Source organism: Notechis scutatus, chromosome 2 (genome assembly GCF_049901735.1).
Source record: "Notechis scutatus isolate UNSWTSFEM ecotype Mainland chromosome 2, rNotScu1.2, whole genome shotgun sequence".
Lineage (NCBI taxonomy): Eukaryota > Metazoa > Chordata > Lepidosauria > Squamata > Elapidae > Notechis > Notechis scutatus.
The window spans coordinates 140,413,688-140,431,278 of record NC_142010.1 but is presented as its reverse complement, the minus strand read 5'-3'; the positions used below and the strand labels follow the sequence as shown (position 1 = coordinate 140,431,278).

Genomic DNA, 17,591 nt, shown 5'->3' with positions numbered 1-17,591 from the left:
GAAAGCAAAACGAATCTGGCTGAGGGAGAAGCAGGCCAATACTGTTGGGTGAAGATGCTTGAAGATACAGTCCTGATGTGAATATTTGAGTAAGTTGTTCCCAGTTACTTCTGGGAAAATGTACACACAGAGAGAAAGAAAGAGAGATCCATACATACATGCCTGCCATTAAATTATATCTGTGAAAGGAGATGCCCTGAGTTTTATGTGGAAGACCTGTACAGAAGCTGACACTATAGTCCTCCATAAAACAAAGCAAGCTAGAAAGAAACGGGGAAAGAAAGAGGGTGGGAGGGAGGAGGGAGGGGGAGGGAGGGAGGAGGGGAGAGAGAGAACAACAGTCTTATGGAAACAAAGGAAGCATAACTTACATTCTTTTCTTCTCCATTACCTCCAATGGGAGCTCAGCTCCGCTGAAGACTATTGGGTAGTGGGGAGGAGGGGGTTGGGGGAGAGAGAAAGGTGAAAGAGGCTGCATCTTTAGTCATCTTGAAAATGAGGTCTGGTGGAACTGGAAGGAGCTTCAAGCATGGGGAAGGCTCAAAGTTAATAAAAGAGACACAGGCTGGGCTCTAGTCTATCAGAGAGGAGAGGAGAGGAATGGAAAGGAAAGGAGAGGAAAGGAAAGGAGAGGAGAGGAAGAAAGGAGAAGGAGAGGAAAGGAAAGGAGAGGAAGGAATGGAAAGGAGAGGAGAGGAAAGGAAAAGAAAGGAAAGGAAAGGAAGACGGGAGGAAAGGAAGGATTTTAAAGATGGATATGTTTTGTTTTGTTTTATCTTTTCAAATTCACATTGAATACAGGGTTGTAGCTACTAAATTGCCTCCGCCAGCATTCCTGTTATAGCAGACAAAAGGAAAACGGGGGGGGGAGGGGTTTATACATATATATATTTATTGCCCCTTAAACGGAACTTTTCAATCTTTCCTGCCCTTCCCCATTGCTGGGTGCTCGGACCCTCTTGAAAAACACGGCACAAAGCTAAAGGTTAGCTGTTACATTTTTCTTAGAACGGAGAAGCATTTTTTTTTTCCTGCTCCCAAGTCCCACCTCCCCGGTCTTATGCAACCTAGATAAATACACACAAGCCTGCAAAACTTATTTTCATAAACGGAAAGGCAGACAAAAGCACTAAAGTAATGTGTTTGAGGACATCAGCGGGGCAAAGGGTTCCAGATTCAAAACAAAACCAAACCAAACCCAACCGTATTTATTTGTTCTCCGTTTCTAGGGGGGGCTTGGATCTCGCAAGCCGCGATCTGTTTACCATTAGAAAAATTAGAAGTTATTTGGCTTCCTCCTTTCGAGAAAAGCAATGCTTTTTATAAACAAGTTGCGATGAAGCACCTCACAGGCGTCTCCCCCCTTTTTTTTTTTTTAAATCCTTTGACTTTCATTTCAACTGTCCTGGCAACAGGAAGATCTGCCTTTGTAGGAAAGATTTTTAAATGAGCTATTGAGACACTAGAAACCCCCGGCCTTCCACCATCCCAGAGCCCCCTCCTCGCGCTGCCACCTTTCCCGCCGGGCCCCGTGTCATTTAACTCGTTCCTAAACAGAGACCCTCGGAGTTTTAACACTCCCAGATTCCCTTTCTCCCTGGCCGAGAAAGCGGTTTTAAAAGGGGCCAAGGGGGCGACGGGGGTGGGGTGGGGGAGGCGGGGAACCTTCGATCCGAATTCCACTCCCTTAGGCTTTATAACATGTTAAGCTTTTTATTATTATTTAGATGGTGCTCTCTCGCTATTCAATCCTAACACTACCATTAGGAACACACCACCACCCCCTCCTCTTTTACCCCCCCCCCCCGCCTCCCCTGTGGTGGTGGTACATTACGAACCTAACTCGTAATTGCTTGGGCCCCCAAGCGAGGCACTAACAAATTTTTGGCACTTCACTAATAATCCCAAAGCGTTCCAATAGTCTCCGAGCGATCACAAACGTAAAGATCCACGAGCAAAACCGGACCGGAGCCCGTATTTAATCTCGTACACATTCTTTGATTGCCCAGGGTCATAAATTAGTACAATTAATTACCCCAAATTAAAATGCAGAGCACCCTGCCGCCTTTTACCCGAATCTTCTCTCTCTCTCTCTCTCTTTCTCTCTCTCTCTCTCTCTCTTTTTAAGGAGCATGACATTAAGCAGATATTGGTATATTGAGAGTCAAGGAGAAAGATTCAGGAGCTAAGAGACCGAGAAAGAAAAGAAGGGGGAAAAAATGATTCCCGAGAGAAGATATTCTGGTCTTCTATTTTCCGGAAGGAAACCAGCGGTCATTAAATGGATGGACATCTTTTTCCAGAATTTGTATCCGTAAGAATCCCCAAACAATGTCTCCCTGCTCTTTCCTTCCTTTACAACTTATTCGGGGGGAAAGGGTATTATTCCTCCATAGGAGTTTACATTTTTTTTTTAAAAAAAAAGACACCTTCATTACCGACGGATTTTTTTTCCTCCTTTTTTTGGGTGATGTTAGGTATATATTTACAGAAAGCTGTTCTACTATAGCAAAACATAACAGTGTTACAGAACGGTTCTGTGACAATCAGAGAAGACACAAATAAGTACACCAGTTCGACACGAGGACAGAAACATTGTTTTGAGCAATCACTCCCCCCCCACACCATTTTCCCCCTTTCTCTTTCTTTTCACCCCCCACCCACTTTTATTCTTTCCATTGTACAAAATATGCAACCACAACATCATAAAATAATAATTAAAAACAAAAACCACTGGATAAATTTAACTTATAAAATACTAACTCAAAAATTCAAGTACTTTGTTGTTTTTCTGAAAAGAAAAGAAAAAGTTTATTTTTAGTTGCAATTGTTAGGGGTGTGTGTGTGTGTGTGTGTGTTTGCATTTTGTAAAGAAAAGCACTTTTTATGTTTCTCTTTCCCTCTGTCTCTGTCTCTCTCTCTCATTTTTGTTCCAAGAAAGGTTTGCCGTGTTTAACTAATTCTAAACACTCATCAGCACATTAAGTGGGGGGAAAAAGTCAGGAACAATTTCTTTCTTAGGAAAAACCAGCTCCTCGATTTCTCCACAACTGGAAGGATGTGGCCACTTTCACTGCTGCTCTTTATTATTATTATCGGTTTTCTCTTTATTCATTTTCTTCATTTTCATCCTCCTGTTCTGAAACCAGATTTTGACTTGGCGCTCAGTGAGATTAAGAACCCTGGCCACTTCATAACGTCGGTCCCGAGTTAAGTACATATTGAATAAAAACTCTTTTTCTAGTTCCAGCGTTTGATACTTTGTATAAGGACACCTTTTCTTTCTCGTAGAACGTGCATGAATCCAATTTGCAACAGGATTATCTGCAAAATAAAGATTGGGACATTTAATTTATTATGAATTGTTTATTTACCTACCCACCTCTGTTTATTCATTTTAGCCCTTACCCAGATCTGCATTTATTGATGGCAGTGCCTTCAAATAGAAATTGCCCAAAATTCATATCCCGTCCTTATAATTTTAGTACTTATCTAAAGTCTCCTTTCTAAAGTCTCTTTAGACAAGTGAGCGTGGACTGCTCAAGCCTGAAATGACCTTCAGGATTTCTAAGGGCACATCTATTCTTTTAGAGGAACTGAGCGTGCACTGTGTGTTCATCAGTTGTGCAAGCAGGGAGGCACTAAACAGTAGTGAGTTTAAGTAGTTCTGTTCTGCACCCTCTTTCTATCGTTTTATTTCATTTGGCAATCATTCTCTCCCACAAGCTGCAATTCTCAAATAAAACTAGGGCCAAGAGGTTGTAATAACAATAAAAATAATAATATGCCTCAATTAAGGATAACTCAAGAACACAATCATGAAAAGTCTAAATTCCCACCACTTCATAGGCCCATAAACTCTGTTTACAACCCTGGCTCTCCAACTCTCTCCCTATAACTTCCCACTGATGGAGCTGCCAGCAATTTTAAAAGGAATGAGAATATATATATATATATCAGCTAGTGCCCCAGAAGAAGCCTAGTGGTGGCCAAATATATATATATATAGATATTTCTGAGCACTGAAACCCATCCCTTGGAGACCCTCTTTACAACTTTCTCAGAAGGATTTGATTCATCCTTCGGATTAATTGTTTCTTGGGTGAAATTTGGATGTAATGAATATGCTGTTGATAGTAGTCTCCTTTTAATCCATGATCTGTGTCTCTTTCTCTGTCTCCCTTTCTCCCCCCCCCCCCACCAATTTGTAGATCTGCCTATACAATTAAAATTATCAGGATGAGCCAGTATTTGACCAGCCTATCAGGCCTGAAAGGATTTCTACACACCTGGCATGGGAATCTGTCTATTGAGCAGAAAGGAAGGGGAAGAGAGCAGCTCTGTTTATCTCTAGCTGGGCACAAAAATGCACACGCATCATCTCTTTTGCGGGGCATGTGAATCAATAAACAAGTGGGCATTATTTCTTGGCACTAGAGTCATCTTAATTCCACCTATTTTGCTTTCTGTATCTCACCTCCCACCGACTGCACACAAGAGGGGGGGAAAAAAATCTCCCACGTTTAAAGGGCAGATGTCCACTAGGAAATGAACATTTCACTGTGCAGAAGAATGATTACTTTAAAAAAAAAAAAAAAAGCAAAGCAAAGCAAAAGCACAAATCCCTTGGAGACCCTTTCAGTTGTTTTAACAGTGTTCAAGGTTATTTCTTTTCTTTTCTTTTTTTAACTCCCTTTATTAGTAAGTTACACTGTAGAATTATTTTTCTTTTTAAAAAAAAATGGAAAGGGAGGGAGATGATGTGTATTATTAACTGTACTTTCAAATGTTTGGACTTCCCTCCCCGTTTGCTAAACTCCAACAGTTATTTGATTTCTGATCAACCTTCCTTCCTTTGCTGTCTCCCCTCTCAGTGCCATCCCTAACTTTTCGGTCCTCTTTCTGGATGGAGGCAAAAATCTAGGGGAATTATTGTCTGGAGTTTGGGTTTGTTGGTTTGTTTGTTTTTGTTTCCCTCTAAGAGGCTTTTCTCACCAATCCCCCCTGCTTTTCAGTACACATCAACACCCCAATATTCTTTCTCCTCCCACATACCCCTGGATGGCTTTTGCCATACTCCTTCCTCCAAAAGTCAGAAGGACTTAAATGCAAGGAAGAAGGGGCAAAGCAGGTTAGGGGCTGGTTGAGGAACAAACAAAGTAGCCAAGATGCGAAGGAAAGCAAGCGGGAGAGGACGACGGAACCATCCAGATCCCGTAACAATAATAATGCTCATTAAAAAAAAATTCCTTTTTTTTTCTCCCCCCCCCCTCCCTTCGCCCCCTGCCGCCCTCCTTTCCCAAATCAAATAAACCAGCTTTCCCCCAGGTTTGTCAGCCCTTGTAGCTGGAGATCCAAGGGAAGGACGCCAAGAATTCTAAACAGCAAAGGTAATTTCTTTTTATTGAGCACTGTGCCAGGAGGCGGTAATGCCTTCCCGGTTGTAAACAAGAATGACTTCGACTTACTAGGGTCCAATTCGGTCTTTTCTTCTTTGTGTTTGTTGGAAGCGATGGCCTCAGATTCCGGAGAGGGTATAGTCTGCGGGGTTCTGTCCCTGAGATCTCCCGGGGATCCGTACATATAATCCGGATAACTACGTCCATCCCCCGGTCCGCAGTCCCTGCGGCCGTGGAAGGCGTCGGGTTTAAGCCCGTAGTGCCGGCTGCTGGCTGGAAAACCTGGGAACGAGACCGCGCCGGAGATAGGCTCCAGCCAAGTGCGCATATACCGAGTGTCAGTTCCAATGTGTGGCTGGTGGGTGTACGGGTGGTAAACCACGGACGACTGGGAGTGCACGGGAGCCCACGAGGTGGTAAACACGGTCGGTTTGGGGGCAAAGCTGCAGGACGGAAAATCTGCACACTCCGGTACCAATCCTGACGGTCGGGCTGCTGCAGGATGAGAGCCAGTAGCTGGGAAGCGGGACGCCAGCAAGTCGTCGCTCTCGTGGCTAATCAGAGAATCTACATAATAGTTGCTTATGGGACCCGAAGCCGACATTGTTCCCCCCTCTTTTACATTCATAAGATTATTGTATGAACTGTATGTGTACTTTTTATCTTCTCATAGAACAATCAGGGCAGGTAATTATTTTTTCAGCCTTTCCTAGCGTGCCATTGGCTCCGAGGTCCCACGTGATTATATTTACCCAAAATACAGTGTAGATCAATCCGCAGGTCTTTTTTTTTTCTCCCTTTCGCCCTCTTTCTATTTTTTTTCTTTCTTTTTTTTTAAAATAATGCCGAGGCGACTTGGGTTTTCATCAAACTCTTGAAATAATGCCGTTATTAGCAGCAGCGGTCGGATCTTACGTGTCGTAAGCTGAAAGGCGATTCGCTCGTTGGCTGGCTGGCTGGCTGGCTGGCTGGCTGGCTTCCTGGGCGACCTGGCTTTTCCATAGCCCTGCTGCTAATGAGGGGTGTAAGGTAGCTGGTGTAGCAAGGTAGCACAAGGAACTATTTCTTGACGCAATTTGTCTCTGTCTACTCGCTCTGCTTCTACGGCTTGTATTCGATAATGGATACATTACATGGAAGATCTTTAAAGGGGGAGGAGATGACAGGTCCTCACGCAGTGATCCTCCTTAGCTCTCAGCCTCTCCGGCACCGCTCCTGAATTTTAATTACATTCATGTATGTATATATATGTATGTGTATATATATGTATATGTATATGTATGTGTATATATATATATGTATATGTATATGTATGTGTGTGTATATATATATATATATATATATATATATATATATATATATATATATATATATATATATATATATACATATATATATATATATATATATATACATTGTGTGTGTGTGTGTGTGTGTATGTGTATGTATATATATATATGTGTGTGTATATTCCCACATATATGCATATACACACTCGTTTGGGGTTTTTTGCCAGATAAAACCATCCTTTTCTACATATGTGTGTATGTATGGAGGGAGAGACTGGGTGAACACACACACACACAATTGCACACATATACATACACACGCACAAAAAACACGCACGCGCGCGCACGCACACACACGCACGCACTTTCTGGGAGGAAGAAGAAGATGACTCTGTAAAAAAAACAAAAAACCAGAGACTGGAAAATAGCAAGAACTCCCCCAAAAAAAATGGCATTCGTCTTCCCAAAAGGCTACATTATTCGGCAAGTAGTCGTAGATGTTTTTTATGTCCTTCAATAAAAATTTTACGAGGATCATTTGATTGTTCATGAATGTGTCGTTCACTAAATAAAACTGTTCGAGTAAGTTTCAATGATGAGGAGTGAGGGAGTTTGCTTTTGCCACTGAAAGACAACTGAAAGCTAGGGGTGCGTTTGTTTAAAACAATTTATTCGGTTTTCCTAGATTAATGTGTGTCTGTGGGTGCGTGCACGCATTAAAAATATCTGAAACTTTCCCTCGATTAAATCGATTTGCAGAACTTCCCTGAAAACACGTATGTGTGGGTGGGTGGGTGGGTGGGTGGGTGGATGAACGCAGGCGCGTGCGTGTGATAAAAAAAATATATATAACCTTGGCTTGGTAGAGTAAGGTGATCGGTATAGTTTATTACCCTTAGTGGTCTGGAAGGGTGGCTTTGGTCCCTGGCTCTGGAAAAGAAATCTGCAAAAAGGATGTGTGTGTGTGTGTGTGTCCTCACCCCACACCCTCTGTTCAAGAATACGGCAAGAGAACACAACAAGAGAGGCAGCGGCAGCTACCACAACCTCGTGTGTTCCTTTTTTGCGGTTTTTGTCCAAGAAGAACCAAGATTTCCAATACAATAACAGCAGAGGCGGCTTGGAAGTGAGGTACAGTTGCAACCCAGTGGAGGGAAGGGGGCTGCAAGGCTTAAGAGAAGTGGACGCTATGGGGCTGGAGTAGGGTGGGGGGAGAAAAGGGACATTCAAAGGACAGCAAAGGAGGGGGGGGACGACGTGTGCCCCAGGGAGGTGGAGTAACCACTAGGGACACACTCAAGGCTGAAGGGCTCAGTTTTCCTCTTGATACAGGAGCAGGCAGTGGATTTATTTTTAGGCTGCTTGCTGGAAAAAAAAAATATATCTGAAGGTGCATTTGGGCGGGCAGGCAAAGTAGCAGGCAGAGCCATTTCCTGAAGACCTCTCAGTGCTTATTCACTGGTTATTGTCCTCCTCCCCCCCCCCCTTTCTTCTCCCTTGAAAAAGACTCCGGAAAAGTTGTTTGATTGACCTGATTGAAGATTCCTGAATGGATATGAACTCAAGAAGTTCTTAATCTGTGTGCCTCAGCCTGCCCTGGCGGGAGTAGTAAAACTATATTTCATTCCCTACAGAAATACTGTAAGGTTTGGATGTGTGTCCTTGGGTGCTTGTGTGGGTGTCTCTGTGTGGGTGTGTGTCCCAAGATTTGGAACCGGTCTTGCTGCAAATCCTGTACTAACCAACCCCCTTCTGTCCACAGTCCTCCTTCCAGTTTTCAACCTTGCCCTTTCTGGAGGAGAAATTGTCCTGTAGGAACCCCAAGGTGTCCTTTGGCCTGCCTTGAGTTCAGTTTGTCTGTCAATCACAGTTCCCTAAGGACTTCATCTTTCCGCTCTGAATCTTGGGGTGGGGGGGTGGGGGGAGTTAGTACCTAGGATGCTTTGATAATCTTACCTCTAGGTTTTATGTGGATAGAAATATAGGAGCATGTGGGCGGGTGGGTGGAGGGGTGCAAAGGAAGATATAAAACATATGAAATCCTTGCTTAGTTGCAGTGAAGAAATACAATTTTCTTGGCAAAAAATCAGTCTTCCAACTGATTGACAAATTGAATGGGTGAAGAAATTGCTTTCTTTTGCTTTTTTAAGATATATGTTATATATTAAAATATATAACACGCACGCACACACACATTATGTATGTATGCATATGCATGCATGTAAATCCTATACAGAGAGTAAACCACAAGGATAACATTAAGCATAAAAAGAGGGACTAACGCACGAATCCAGAATAACAGATTATGAGTAGAAAAGAAGGTAAAACGGCCCAGGGCAACCATAGAACAAGAGAAGCCAGCAAGGTCATTGAAATATCCTTGAAAGAAGCATTTATGGAATGAAAGCGGAGACAGCAGCTGAAAAGTGAAAGTTGGCACTTTTATTTACAAGGGACCCCTCTTATCCCGAAACACAACAACAACAACAGCAATTCCCCTCAGGGCTGCAGGTTGTCCTGGGGCAATGATCCTTGAGAGCTCAGGGTGCAAAGATCTTGGTGCAAGTGCCCTCCGGAAGTCATGCTATGCCAGGGAACATAAGATATTGAAAGGGACAGAAGGACATTGTCTGCAGAGAAAATAAAATGAAAGACATGCCTTTGCATCTAAAATATTCTATCGACCTGCCTATTTACTTACCTACCTATCATCCATCTATCTATCTATCTATCTATCTATCTATCTATCTATCTATCTATCTATCTATCTATCTATCTATCTATCTATCTATCTATCTATCTATCTATCTATCTATCATCTATCTATCTATCTATCTATCTATCTATCTATCTATCTATCTATCTATCTATCTATCTATCCATCCATCCATCCATCCATCCATCCATCCATCCATCTTATCTATTACCTATATCATCTATCTACCTTATCTATTATCTATTATCTGTCTATTATCGATTATCTGTCTGTCTGTCTGTCTATCTATCTATCTATCTATCTATCTATCTATCTATCTATCTATCTATCTATCTATCTATCTATCTATCTATCTATCTATCTATCTATCTATCATCATCATCTTTCTCCAAACTCCTCTTTCCTAACCAGGAAAGGTGCCTCCATCTTTGAAATGGGCACCATTCTGGAAAGGGACAAATTTTCAGTTAACCTTGCCAGAGTGGGCTGGGAGGAGTGGGGGAGTGTTCATATTTTTGAATGCTCTTCTTTGGGGACAAGAATTTCCAGTTGCAGAAGTCAAACGGGCTGCATTGCCTACATTTCTATGCACTCTGCCCAGATTCTGCATCAAGTTATCCAGGTAGCAGGGCAAAGATCTACCCACCTCAGAAGGCAAAATCCTGCCCTTCGATAAGAGGTACAGTAGAAAGCCCTTAAAAGAACGTGGCATGTCCAGGTTATTTTCTATGTTTTCTATATTTTCTATATAATATATGATTATATATAATAATATATTTTCTATGTGAATATAAATTTATATATATATTATATATATATATATAACATAATATGTGTGTATATACATTATATATATGTGTGTGTGTTTTCTATATATATATATAGAGAGAGAGAGACACACACACACACACACACACACAATTGTCTTTAAAAGCGAGGAAAAAGGGAGAAAGGAAGAGTCGTTTTTAAAAAGCTGCGTGTTTTTTTTTTTAAAAAAACGATTGTCATTTGTGACGTGCATGAGGAAAAAAAGAGTAACGTGAACCCCTCTGGAGATTTTATCGATCCTCAATTTAAATATGACACTGATGAATTATTATTTTCTAAGCGATTTCTGCCAGTTTTGTTTAGGTAGAAAAAACTGACGTTTGGTGTGCAGCCAGCTACCTATATCCCCCTAGCGCACACTCGTACATCAGTGCACACTCACACGCACGGTTGCACAGTTCTTCTTGCGTCCTTCCTTTAAGCCCACACACACACACAGAGAGAGAGAGAGTCATAGGCAGTTCCGCATCGATCTGATCTGGATATCAAACTCGGGGCATTCCGAATTCTGCGCTCCCCGTTTCTTTCTTTGGGCTCCTGGAAAATAAAAGTTTCCCCTAATTTGAGAGGCGGACTCAAAAGTCTAAAACCCGGGTAGCCCCTCTCAGACGACGACGCCACCGCCTCTGCCAGCACCTTAGTCCTACTCTTCTCTTCCAAGAAAAGCGCTGAAGGTCGAGCGAAGGGCTCTCAACAGCTCCCAACCTGGTCTAGTTGCCCACTCCAGGTCTCGGGGGAGGGAGGTCCGTGGGAGCAACCACGACTTCACCCTCAACCCACGGAGGAGGGGGGGGGGCTGGCTCCCAGAATTCCTGAGCAGCCGCTGGATTCAGGCTTGGAAACCGTGGGAGGAGAAGGCGGAACCGGAGCAAGCAAGCTCTGGAGTTAAAGACACCCATGGTTTCCAGGGACTCAAGAGATCCACTCGCCCCTCTCCGCTCTGACCTGCCGTGGCCACCCCTGGGGCGCATTCCTTCGGTCCCGGTTGCTCCATTATCTCAATAAACACCGTCAAGTTCGGATTAAAACCAAAAAACAAAATCCACTCCTCCACACTCCCGCCCCCTCACTCTTCCGAGGGACCGCTGAAGCCGCTTTCTCCTCCCCTGCAAGGCCCCGCGGTTGTAAACCGAAAGCATCGCGGGGTTGATAAGAAGAAGAGGGAGCTGATCGGTCCCAAAACCGGTGACTATTTTCCCCGCCTGGGGACGCCTTTCTCCCCTAGTCCTCCTACTCCCCGCAGCCGAAAGCAACCGAGTTGAAGAAAAAGGGGACGGTGTGGAAATCCAATGGGCGGACGTCCAGCGAAAAACAGGCGGCGAGGAGGAGGCTGGAGGCTTGTGGCCGGGCTTGTGGTGGCCTATTCTTTATGGGTCCTGCTTTCGGTGGGTGAGGGCTGGAATTGCCGGCCTTCCCTTCCACTTCCCATCTCCACTGGCTTTTATGGATATCAACGCGGCGGAGGAAAAGAACGGGGCTCCCCGATGCTTCTCTTGCCATCCCAATGGATTTTTATTTTTTATTTTTTATTTGCTTTTGCTTTTTCCCTTTGGGATGCCCAGAGCAATGAAACTCTATTCGCTGCTCTAAGAGGGACAATGGGAGCAGCGATAGCCGTGGGAGCAGTGGTGAGGATGAGGATGAGGATGAAGGTGCTATTGAAAAAAACGGCAACGACGTCATTTCAGCTGGGCAAAGATATCTCGGTTTCTTACTAAACGGCGTGGCTCAGAGATAATTCTGCACAAGCGATTTATTTAGAGGAAATAATGGGGGTATTGAACTTTACTTCCTGTGGGGCATGTTCTTTCTGTTTAAGCCAAGGATAAAAGGTAGGGAGGTGGAAAGAAAGCAGAAGGCTTTAAAATGTACCCGTTTAATTTAAATGTAAAGTCTTCAGGAGTCTGTACCTGTTTAATCCCTTCCTCTTTCCCTGCCCTTAAAAACTCTCTTCCTTGTTGTGAAGGATTTTGTCAGATGTTATGACTTGAGATGCCAGGTTTTTTAGTGCTTTGGTGGCCGGGATAGAAGAACAATAAATTCCGAAGTGCAATTAAACCTCAGGACTAATCCATTTCACTGTGTTGTGGGTGTTTTTCTTGAACATTTCAGGTTAGAAGAGGAGGAGGAGGAGGGTGAAAAAGAAGAAGAAACAGAGGAGCAGGAGAGGAAGAGGATGGCAGCAGCAGCAGCAGGAAATTCCCGAATGCAAGATGAAGTTGAGAGCCATCAAAGGGCAACAGTGTTTTAAATGAGACATAAAAAAAAAACGGTTGGTCCTCTGCGCCATAATCTCAAATCTCTCTCTTTTTTTAAACAAAGAAAATGGTCATACAAATACCTACAACCGATAGATTTCAAAACAGAATGCATTGGAGACAGGAGGGAGCAGGAGCCACATTAAAAAAATAATACATAAATAAATAAATAAAATAAAAGCGCACACCAGACCTCGCCAAATGGAGTGTCTGTAAAAATAAATAAAAATCAGAGGAGACTATCCCCACCTATTTCTCTGTTTTTTTCTTGTAAAAAAAAAAGTCTACCCTCCTCACTCCAGCATTCTCTTTCTTTCTATCATGGCTGGTCAGAATGATGCCCCTGGCCCACAAAGAAGCCAGTTTCCTTGTGGTCTGCTTCAGCCTTACTGCTGCCAAGGACCTTTGCAGCCAGATAGGTGTTAGTTCACATAAAGGGGGGGGGGGAGGGGAGAGAAAGAGAGAGAGAATTTATAAACAAGGGCAAGTTTCAGCCAAAGGCAGAGACAAGGCATGCTAGTAGCCTCACTCTTCAGCGCCAGCCACCGCCCACCCCAATCCCAGGGCTAGGCCTTGTCCTCAGTTAATGGTACCTGCTGCCCTTAGCAGCCTCTATTAGAGAGCTGAGTCAGGAGAACTTTCCCTTGACAAGCTCAACACGGCTGCCTGCCAGCCAGCCAACCACTGCTACCTACGCCTACCTTCCCTTTTTCCAGGAAACGGTTCAGAATGTTCCTTTGAACTTTCCAGGAACTGCAGCATGGCTCAAAAGTGAAGGCGAATGGCAACGGGCAACGAGTGTGGGTGTGGGTGTGCGCGCAAGGAGATGATATAGATGTAGATATAGATATGACTCTTTCATTCGCCGCTCCGCTGTTAAAATGAATTTTTATTGATGGGCACGCACCCAAAAGCAAGCATACAATGTGTGCAATGAAAGAAGCAGAAACCTTCCGCCAACAATACATATTTGCAGTTGCATGCGCTGTAGAGACCAAAAAACCCCTCCTCCGTCAAATGAAAAACAGCTTATTTTGGGATTATTGCCTTCCCCAGGTTATGCGTGGTCTTTGTACAAATGATTCTTCCTCACGCTCTCTTGCTGTAAATACTTCTGCCTATATGGCCATCTACCGTGATACATGTTTATTTTATACACAGAATAGAATGCACAAGGTACTCACATGATTCAGAGAAAGACTTGTGTCTCAATGCAATACAACACAGGCTTAACAACACTTACAGTGTAGTGCATAAGAATAAAAAGGCATACGTGCAAAGAACTTTATTTGGGAGCATCCACTGAGCAATCACTGTATTTAAATAGGTATGCACATGTATTGTATCAACTTAAATAGATTATATTAACTTACAGAAATACTTATACATTATATTGTATACATTATATTGTACATACAGCAGTGTGTTTGACTGTGTAGCTGCTTAGACATGTCCACCTCTTTTCCCTACCATATTTATCTTCCATAAATGTTTTAAAAAAGAGAGACCAAGATAAAACTGGACGAAAGTTTGCATATAGGTTTGGCACACCAAACTCTAAACAGCAAAAGAGAAACTTTTTGAAGTCACACCTGCTGTGAAATGCAGAATTACAGCAACACAGAGAGAGAAAAACACACACATATACACATATGAGAAAAAAGGAACAACACTGGAAATGCACGACGAGGTTGCAAATATTTTATAGGCACAACAACAGCAACCCCCTCCCAGAACGAAACATATCTAGCAAGCAAGGAAAAAACAATATTTTGCTGAGAGAGAGAAATGCACAAAACAGCAAGAAATCTTTCTAATTACATCTGTTCTGACATTGGAGATTAAAAAGCAGGCTGCAATAATGTTTAAGTCTCTACATTCTTCACTCACACCCAGCTCTAATAGAACCATTTAAAAGGGAACACACAGTAGGGGAGGGTTTAATTTTTATTACATTTTTTTGACTTGGGTCGATTAAACATACATTACTTTAGATCTCGCCCCTATATGAGAGGAAATGTGGGAAACACATAGAGATACACTCATATATGTATATACACAGATATACACATACGTAGATGCATATATATGTATACACACGTACACATATACATGAATATATATATATATATACACACACACAAATATAAACAGTTACGCCACACATGACTGAAGGGTACTTAGTACCATTATCCCATTCTTTATGTTACTTATAGAGGGCACATTTACAGGAAGACGGAAACACGTTTCTATCTATAGCACATAATGAAATCATTCAATTATCTCAGGACCATGGCGAATAATTAATTGAAGAATAATTAAAGCCTTTGACCGAGCCATTTATCTGCAGAACCGTGACTTTACACTAAGCAAGCACAATGGGCGCACTTTTTGCCTTTTCCAGCTTTGCGTTCGCTTATTAAAATGTTTTAAAAATCGGAGGGCGAGCGTGGGTGTTATTATTTAACATTGGGGGGGGAGGGGGCAAGAGAGATTTCCAAGAAGGGAGCTCCCAGCACATTCGCTAGCAGCAGCACCCCAAATCGGGGCTTTGGATTTCATACCAGAAATAAGAGAAAAGGATGTAGTAGAGTAGACCATTGGGCTGACAACTTATAGTCGCCCCCCCACACACACACACACTTGCCTCCAGCCCCACCCGTTTTGTGGTATTTTGTCAAGACCAGGTTGCCCCCTCTCCTTCTAGGAAGGGAATCCGTGCACCCCAACCCTACCCCACCCTTCAGTCTCAGGGACTCAGGTCTCCCCAAATCGACTGCTGAAAGTTTGCTTGGGAGCTGGAGGGTTCAGAAGGGACGGTAGAGGGTGGGGGGAACCCACAGTAAAAACAGGGGGGAGAATTTCAGCTGTAGCAAAATAACTCCCCTCTAGTGAAACAGCAGAGGTACATCCTCCCTGGGGTGGAGGGGGGGAGACTTTATTTCTAATAAAAATTTTGTGTTTAGAAAGGAACAGTCCTAGAGCTTGACTGGGAACAGGGTTCCCAACACACCTTTTGCACTTAAGCTGCGGAAATGTATTTCTTGTCTACCAGAAGTAGTTATATGCATCCTCTCTCGCCCCCCAGGCTCCTGCCCTTGTCCCTTGCTTTTTTCTAGCTAACTCGTTTCCTGCCCTGATTCATGGATTCAGGGTTGTAGAACACTGGGGGAATTCTTCCTCCAATGCTAGCTTGTCTCTTTGGCACTTTTCTTCTTCTTTTTGGATGGTAGTGGTGGTGGTGGTATAAATCTCCGTGAATTTTTTTTTTCCCCCCGAATATCAACCTGAACTCCATCTGGAAGGATAAAGCTCATTTAAGCAGCAGTAGCGAAAAATCTCTCTCTTTCCACTGGGATCTTGGATTTCTTTCTTTTTTTTCTTTTTTTCTGAAAATATCCGCGCTCACGCACACACACACACAGAGCCCGGCTTTCAATCTCAACCGTCCTCCGATCCACCAAAGCAACAGCGAACACCTCTTGCCAAAACAACGTGTCCATCCCAACACCGGCCAGTCTTCGTTAACGGGCTAATTTATCTTTCCTAGCTCTCGAGTCCAGTGGGAACGGAGGCAGGGGTAGAGGGTTGGGCAGAAGCGGAGTGTAATCCAGACTGCGTTCAGAAAACTGAATCAAATCTTGAGCTCGTGGTTTAGCTCCCTCCCCCCCTCCACCTTCATTTTAAAGAGGCACCGTGGCTAAACCCCGAGGAGGGTCTGTAAACCTAGAGTACCGTTTTCCGCTTTGTTCTTCAAACCACCTTCAAGCCAAGGAACATAATAAGGCTATAATTTATCGAAGGGGAATCTCAGAATCCTGGGCAGGTTATACCAGCAGTAGATTGCCATTGGGAGTAAAAAAAGGCTGTAATTTCAGTCTTCCCCGGCCATTTACTCGAGCACCTGCGTTCATATCAACTGAGGTCTTTTACACATCACAGCCCTCCTCCCCCTTCACTTCTCACAAAACTCAGCTCGTTTCATAAACCAGGAAGCAAAAAAAGAAAAAAGAAAGAACCGCAAGAAGGGAAGCAAAGGTGGTCCTGGATCCCCGAAAAACCTCTGGGCTACAAATTCAGACCATTATTCCGAAACTCAAAGTTAGAAGCCTTCATCACCCGAGCATTTTTCAAGAGAGGGACCCCCTCCATGTTTGTCCGTCTGGAGAGCCCCGTCGGCCAGAAACAAACAGCAAACAGCCAAGATTCATCTGAAGTCCAGACGAAGAGGCCACAAGTGCTGGGGGAATTGTTTGGGAAGGTATGTGAATGGTGTAGTGAGCTGGAGAGGGTTACGAGGTTTGGCGAACCTGCCTCCCTGCCCTCCTGTCTTCCCCTCTCTCTTCCTCTTGCTAATTTTTTTTCCGGGGGGGTGGGAGAGAGAGAGAGAGAGAGAAAAATCTGTCTACGACCATTTGTTCGCTTTGCCTGCTCCCTGCCTTTAAAGGCTCTCGGGCTCTTTCGTCTGGCTGCGTGTGAGTAGCAAAGGAAAAGGAAAGGGGGTCAAAATAAAAAGCGGGGGGGGGGGGAGGAATGTTGCCCTTGATGAAGACTAACTGACGTAATTAAGGCAGTTTCTTGTTGCCGAGTTAAAAGCCAACCCCAACAACATGAAACTACCTAAACCACGGAACAGCTGCATAAAAGGGCGAAAGATCCACAGTCATTTCTGCCAGAAAGAAAGAAAGATAAAAAGGGATGGAGGGGAGAGAGAGAGAAAGAAGAAGAAAAAGAAAGAAAGACAGAAAGGAAGAAAGGAAGAGAAAAAGAAAGAAAGCATCTGTAGTCTCCTCGTAGGCTATGCTACAGCTACCTTTCTTATCCCACGTTATAGAAGCTAAGCAAAGGAATAACCAAGCTCTTAAGAAAACATACTTCGAATTAAGGCAACATCTTTAATCACTTCATTAAGATTCCCCCTCTCCTCCCCCTTCCTCTTTAATAAAATCTGCAATCAACTCTCTCTCTCTCTCTCTCTAGTTGTCTGTGTGTCTGCGGTTGAGCTGTTAGTATATACTGAATTACAGCACAACCCACTATCCTTCATTGGCAAACTGGCTCCGGTCTGACATTATTCATTTTGCGTTGCATATTGCCATCG

At 43.5% G+C, this 17,591-nt stretch overlaps 1 protein-coding gene across 1 annotated transcript; it reads right to left on the bottom strand.

Moving 5' to 3' along the window:
- Positions 1-3,070: 3,070 nt before the first annotated feature.
- HOXC9 (homeobox C9) lies at positions 3,071-6,027 on the bottom strand. Its single transcript, XM_026677373.1, has 2 exons — positions 5,469-6,027; positions 3,071-3,324 (listed from the first exon to the last, which is right to left on the bottom strand). The coding sequence occupies exons 1-2, from the start codon at positions 6,025-6,027 to the stop codon at positions 3,071-3,073; spliced, it is 813 nt and encodes a 270-aa protein (XP_026533158.1).
- Positions 6,028-17,591: the final 11,564 nt, after the last annotated feature.

Excerpts from the sequence above, each read along its gene's own strand:
- HOXC9 (XM_026677373.1), bottom strand. The coding sequence starts at position 6,027 with ATGAATGTAAAAGAGGGGGGAACAATGTCGGCTTCGGGTCCCATAAGC. Across the intron at positions 3,325-5,468 it reads AAAGACCGAATTGGACCCTA|ATAATCCTGTTGCAAATTGG; the intron begins GTAAGTCGAAGT and ends TTTATTTTGCAG.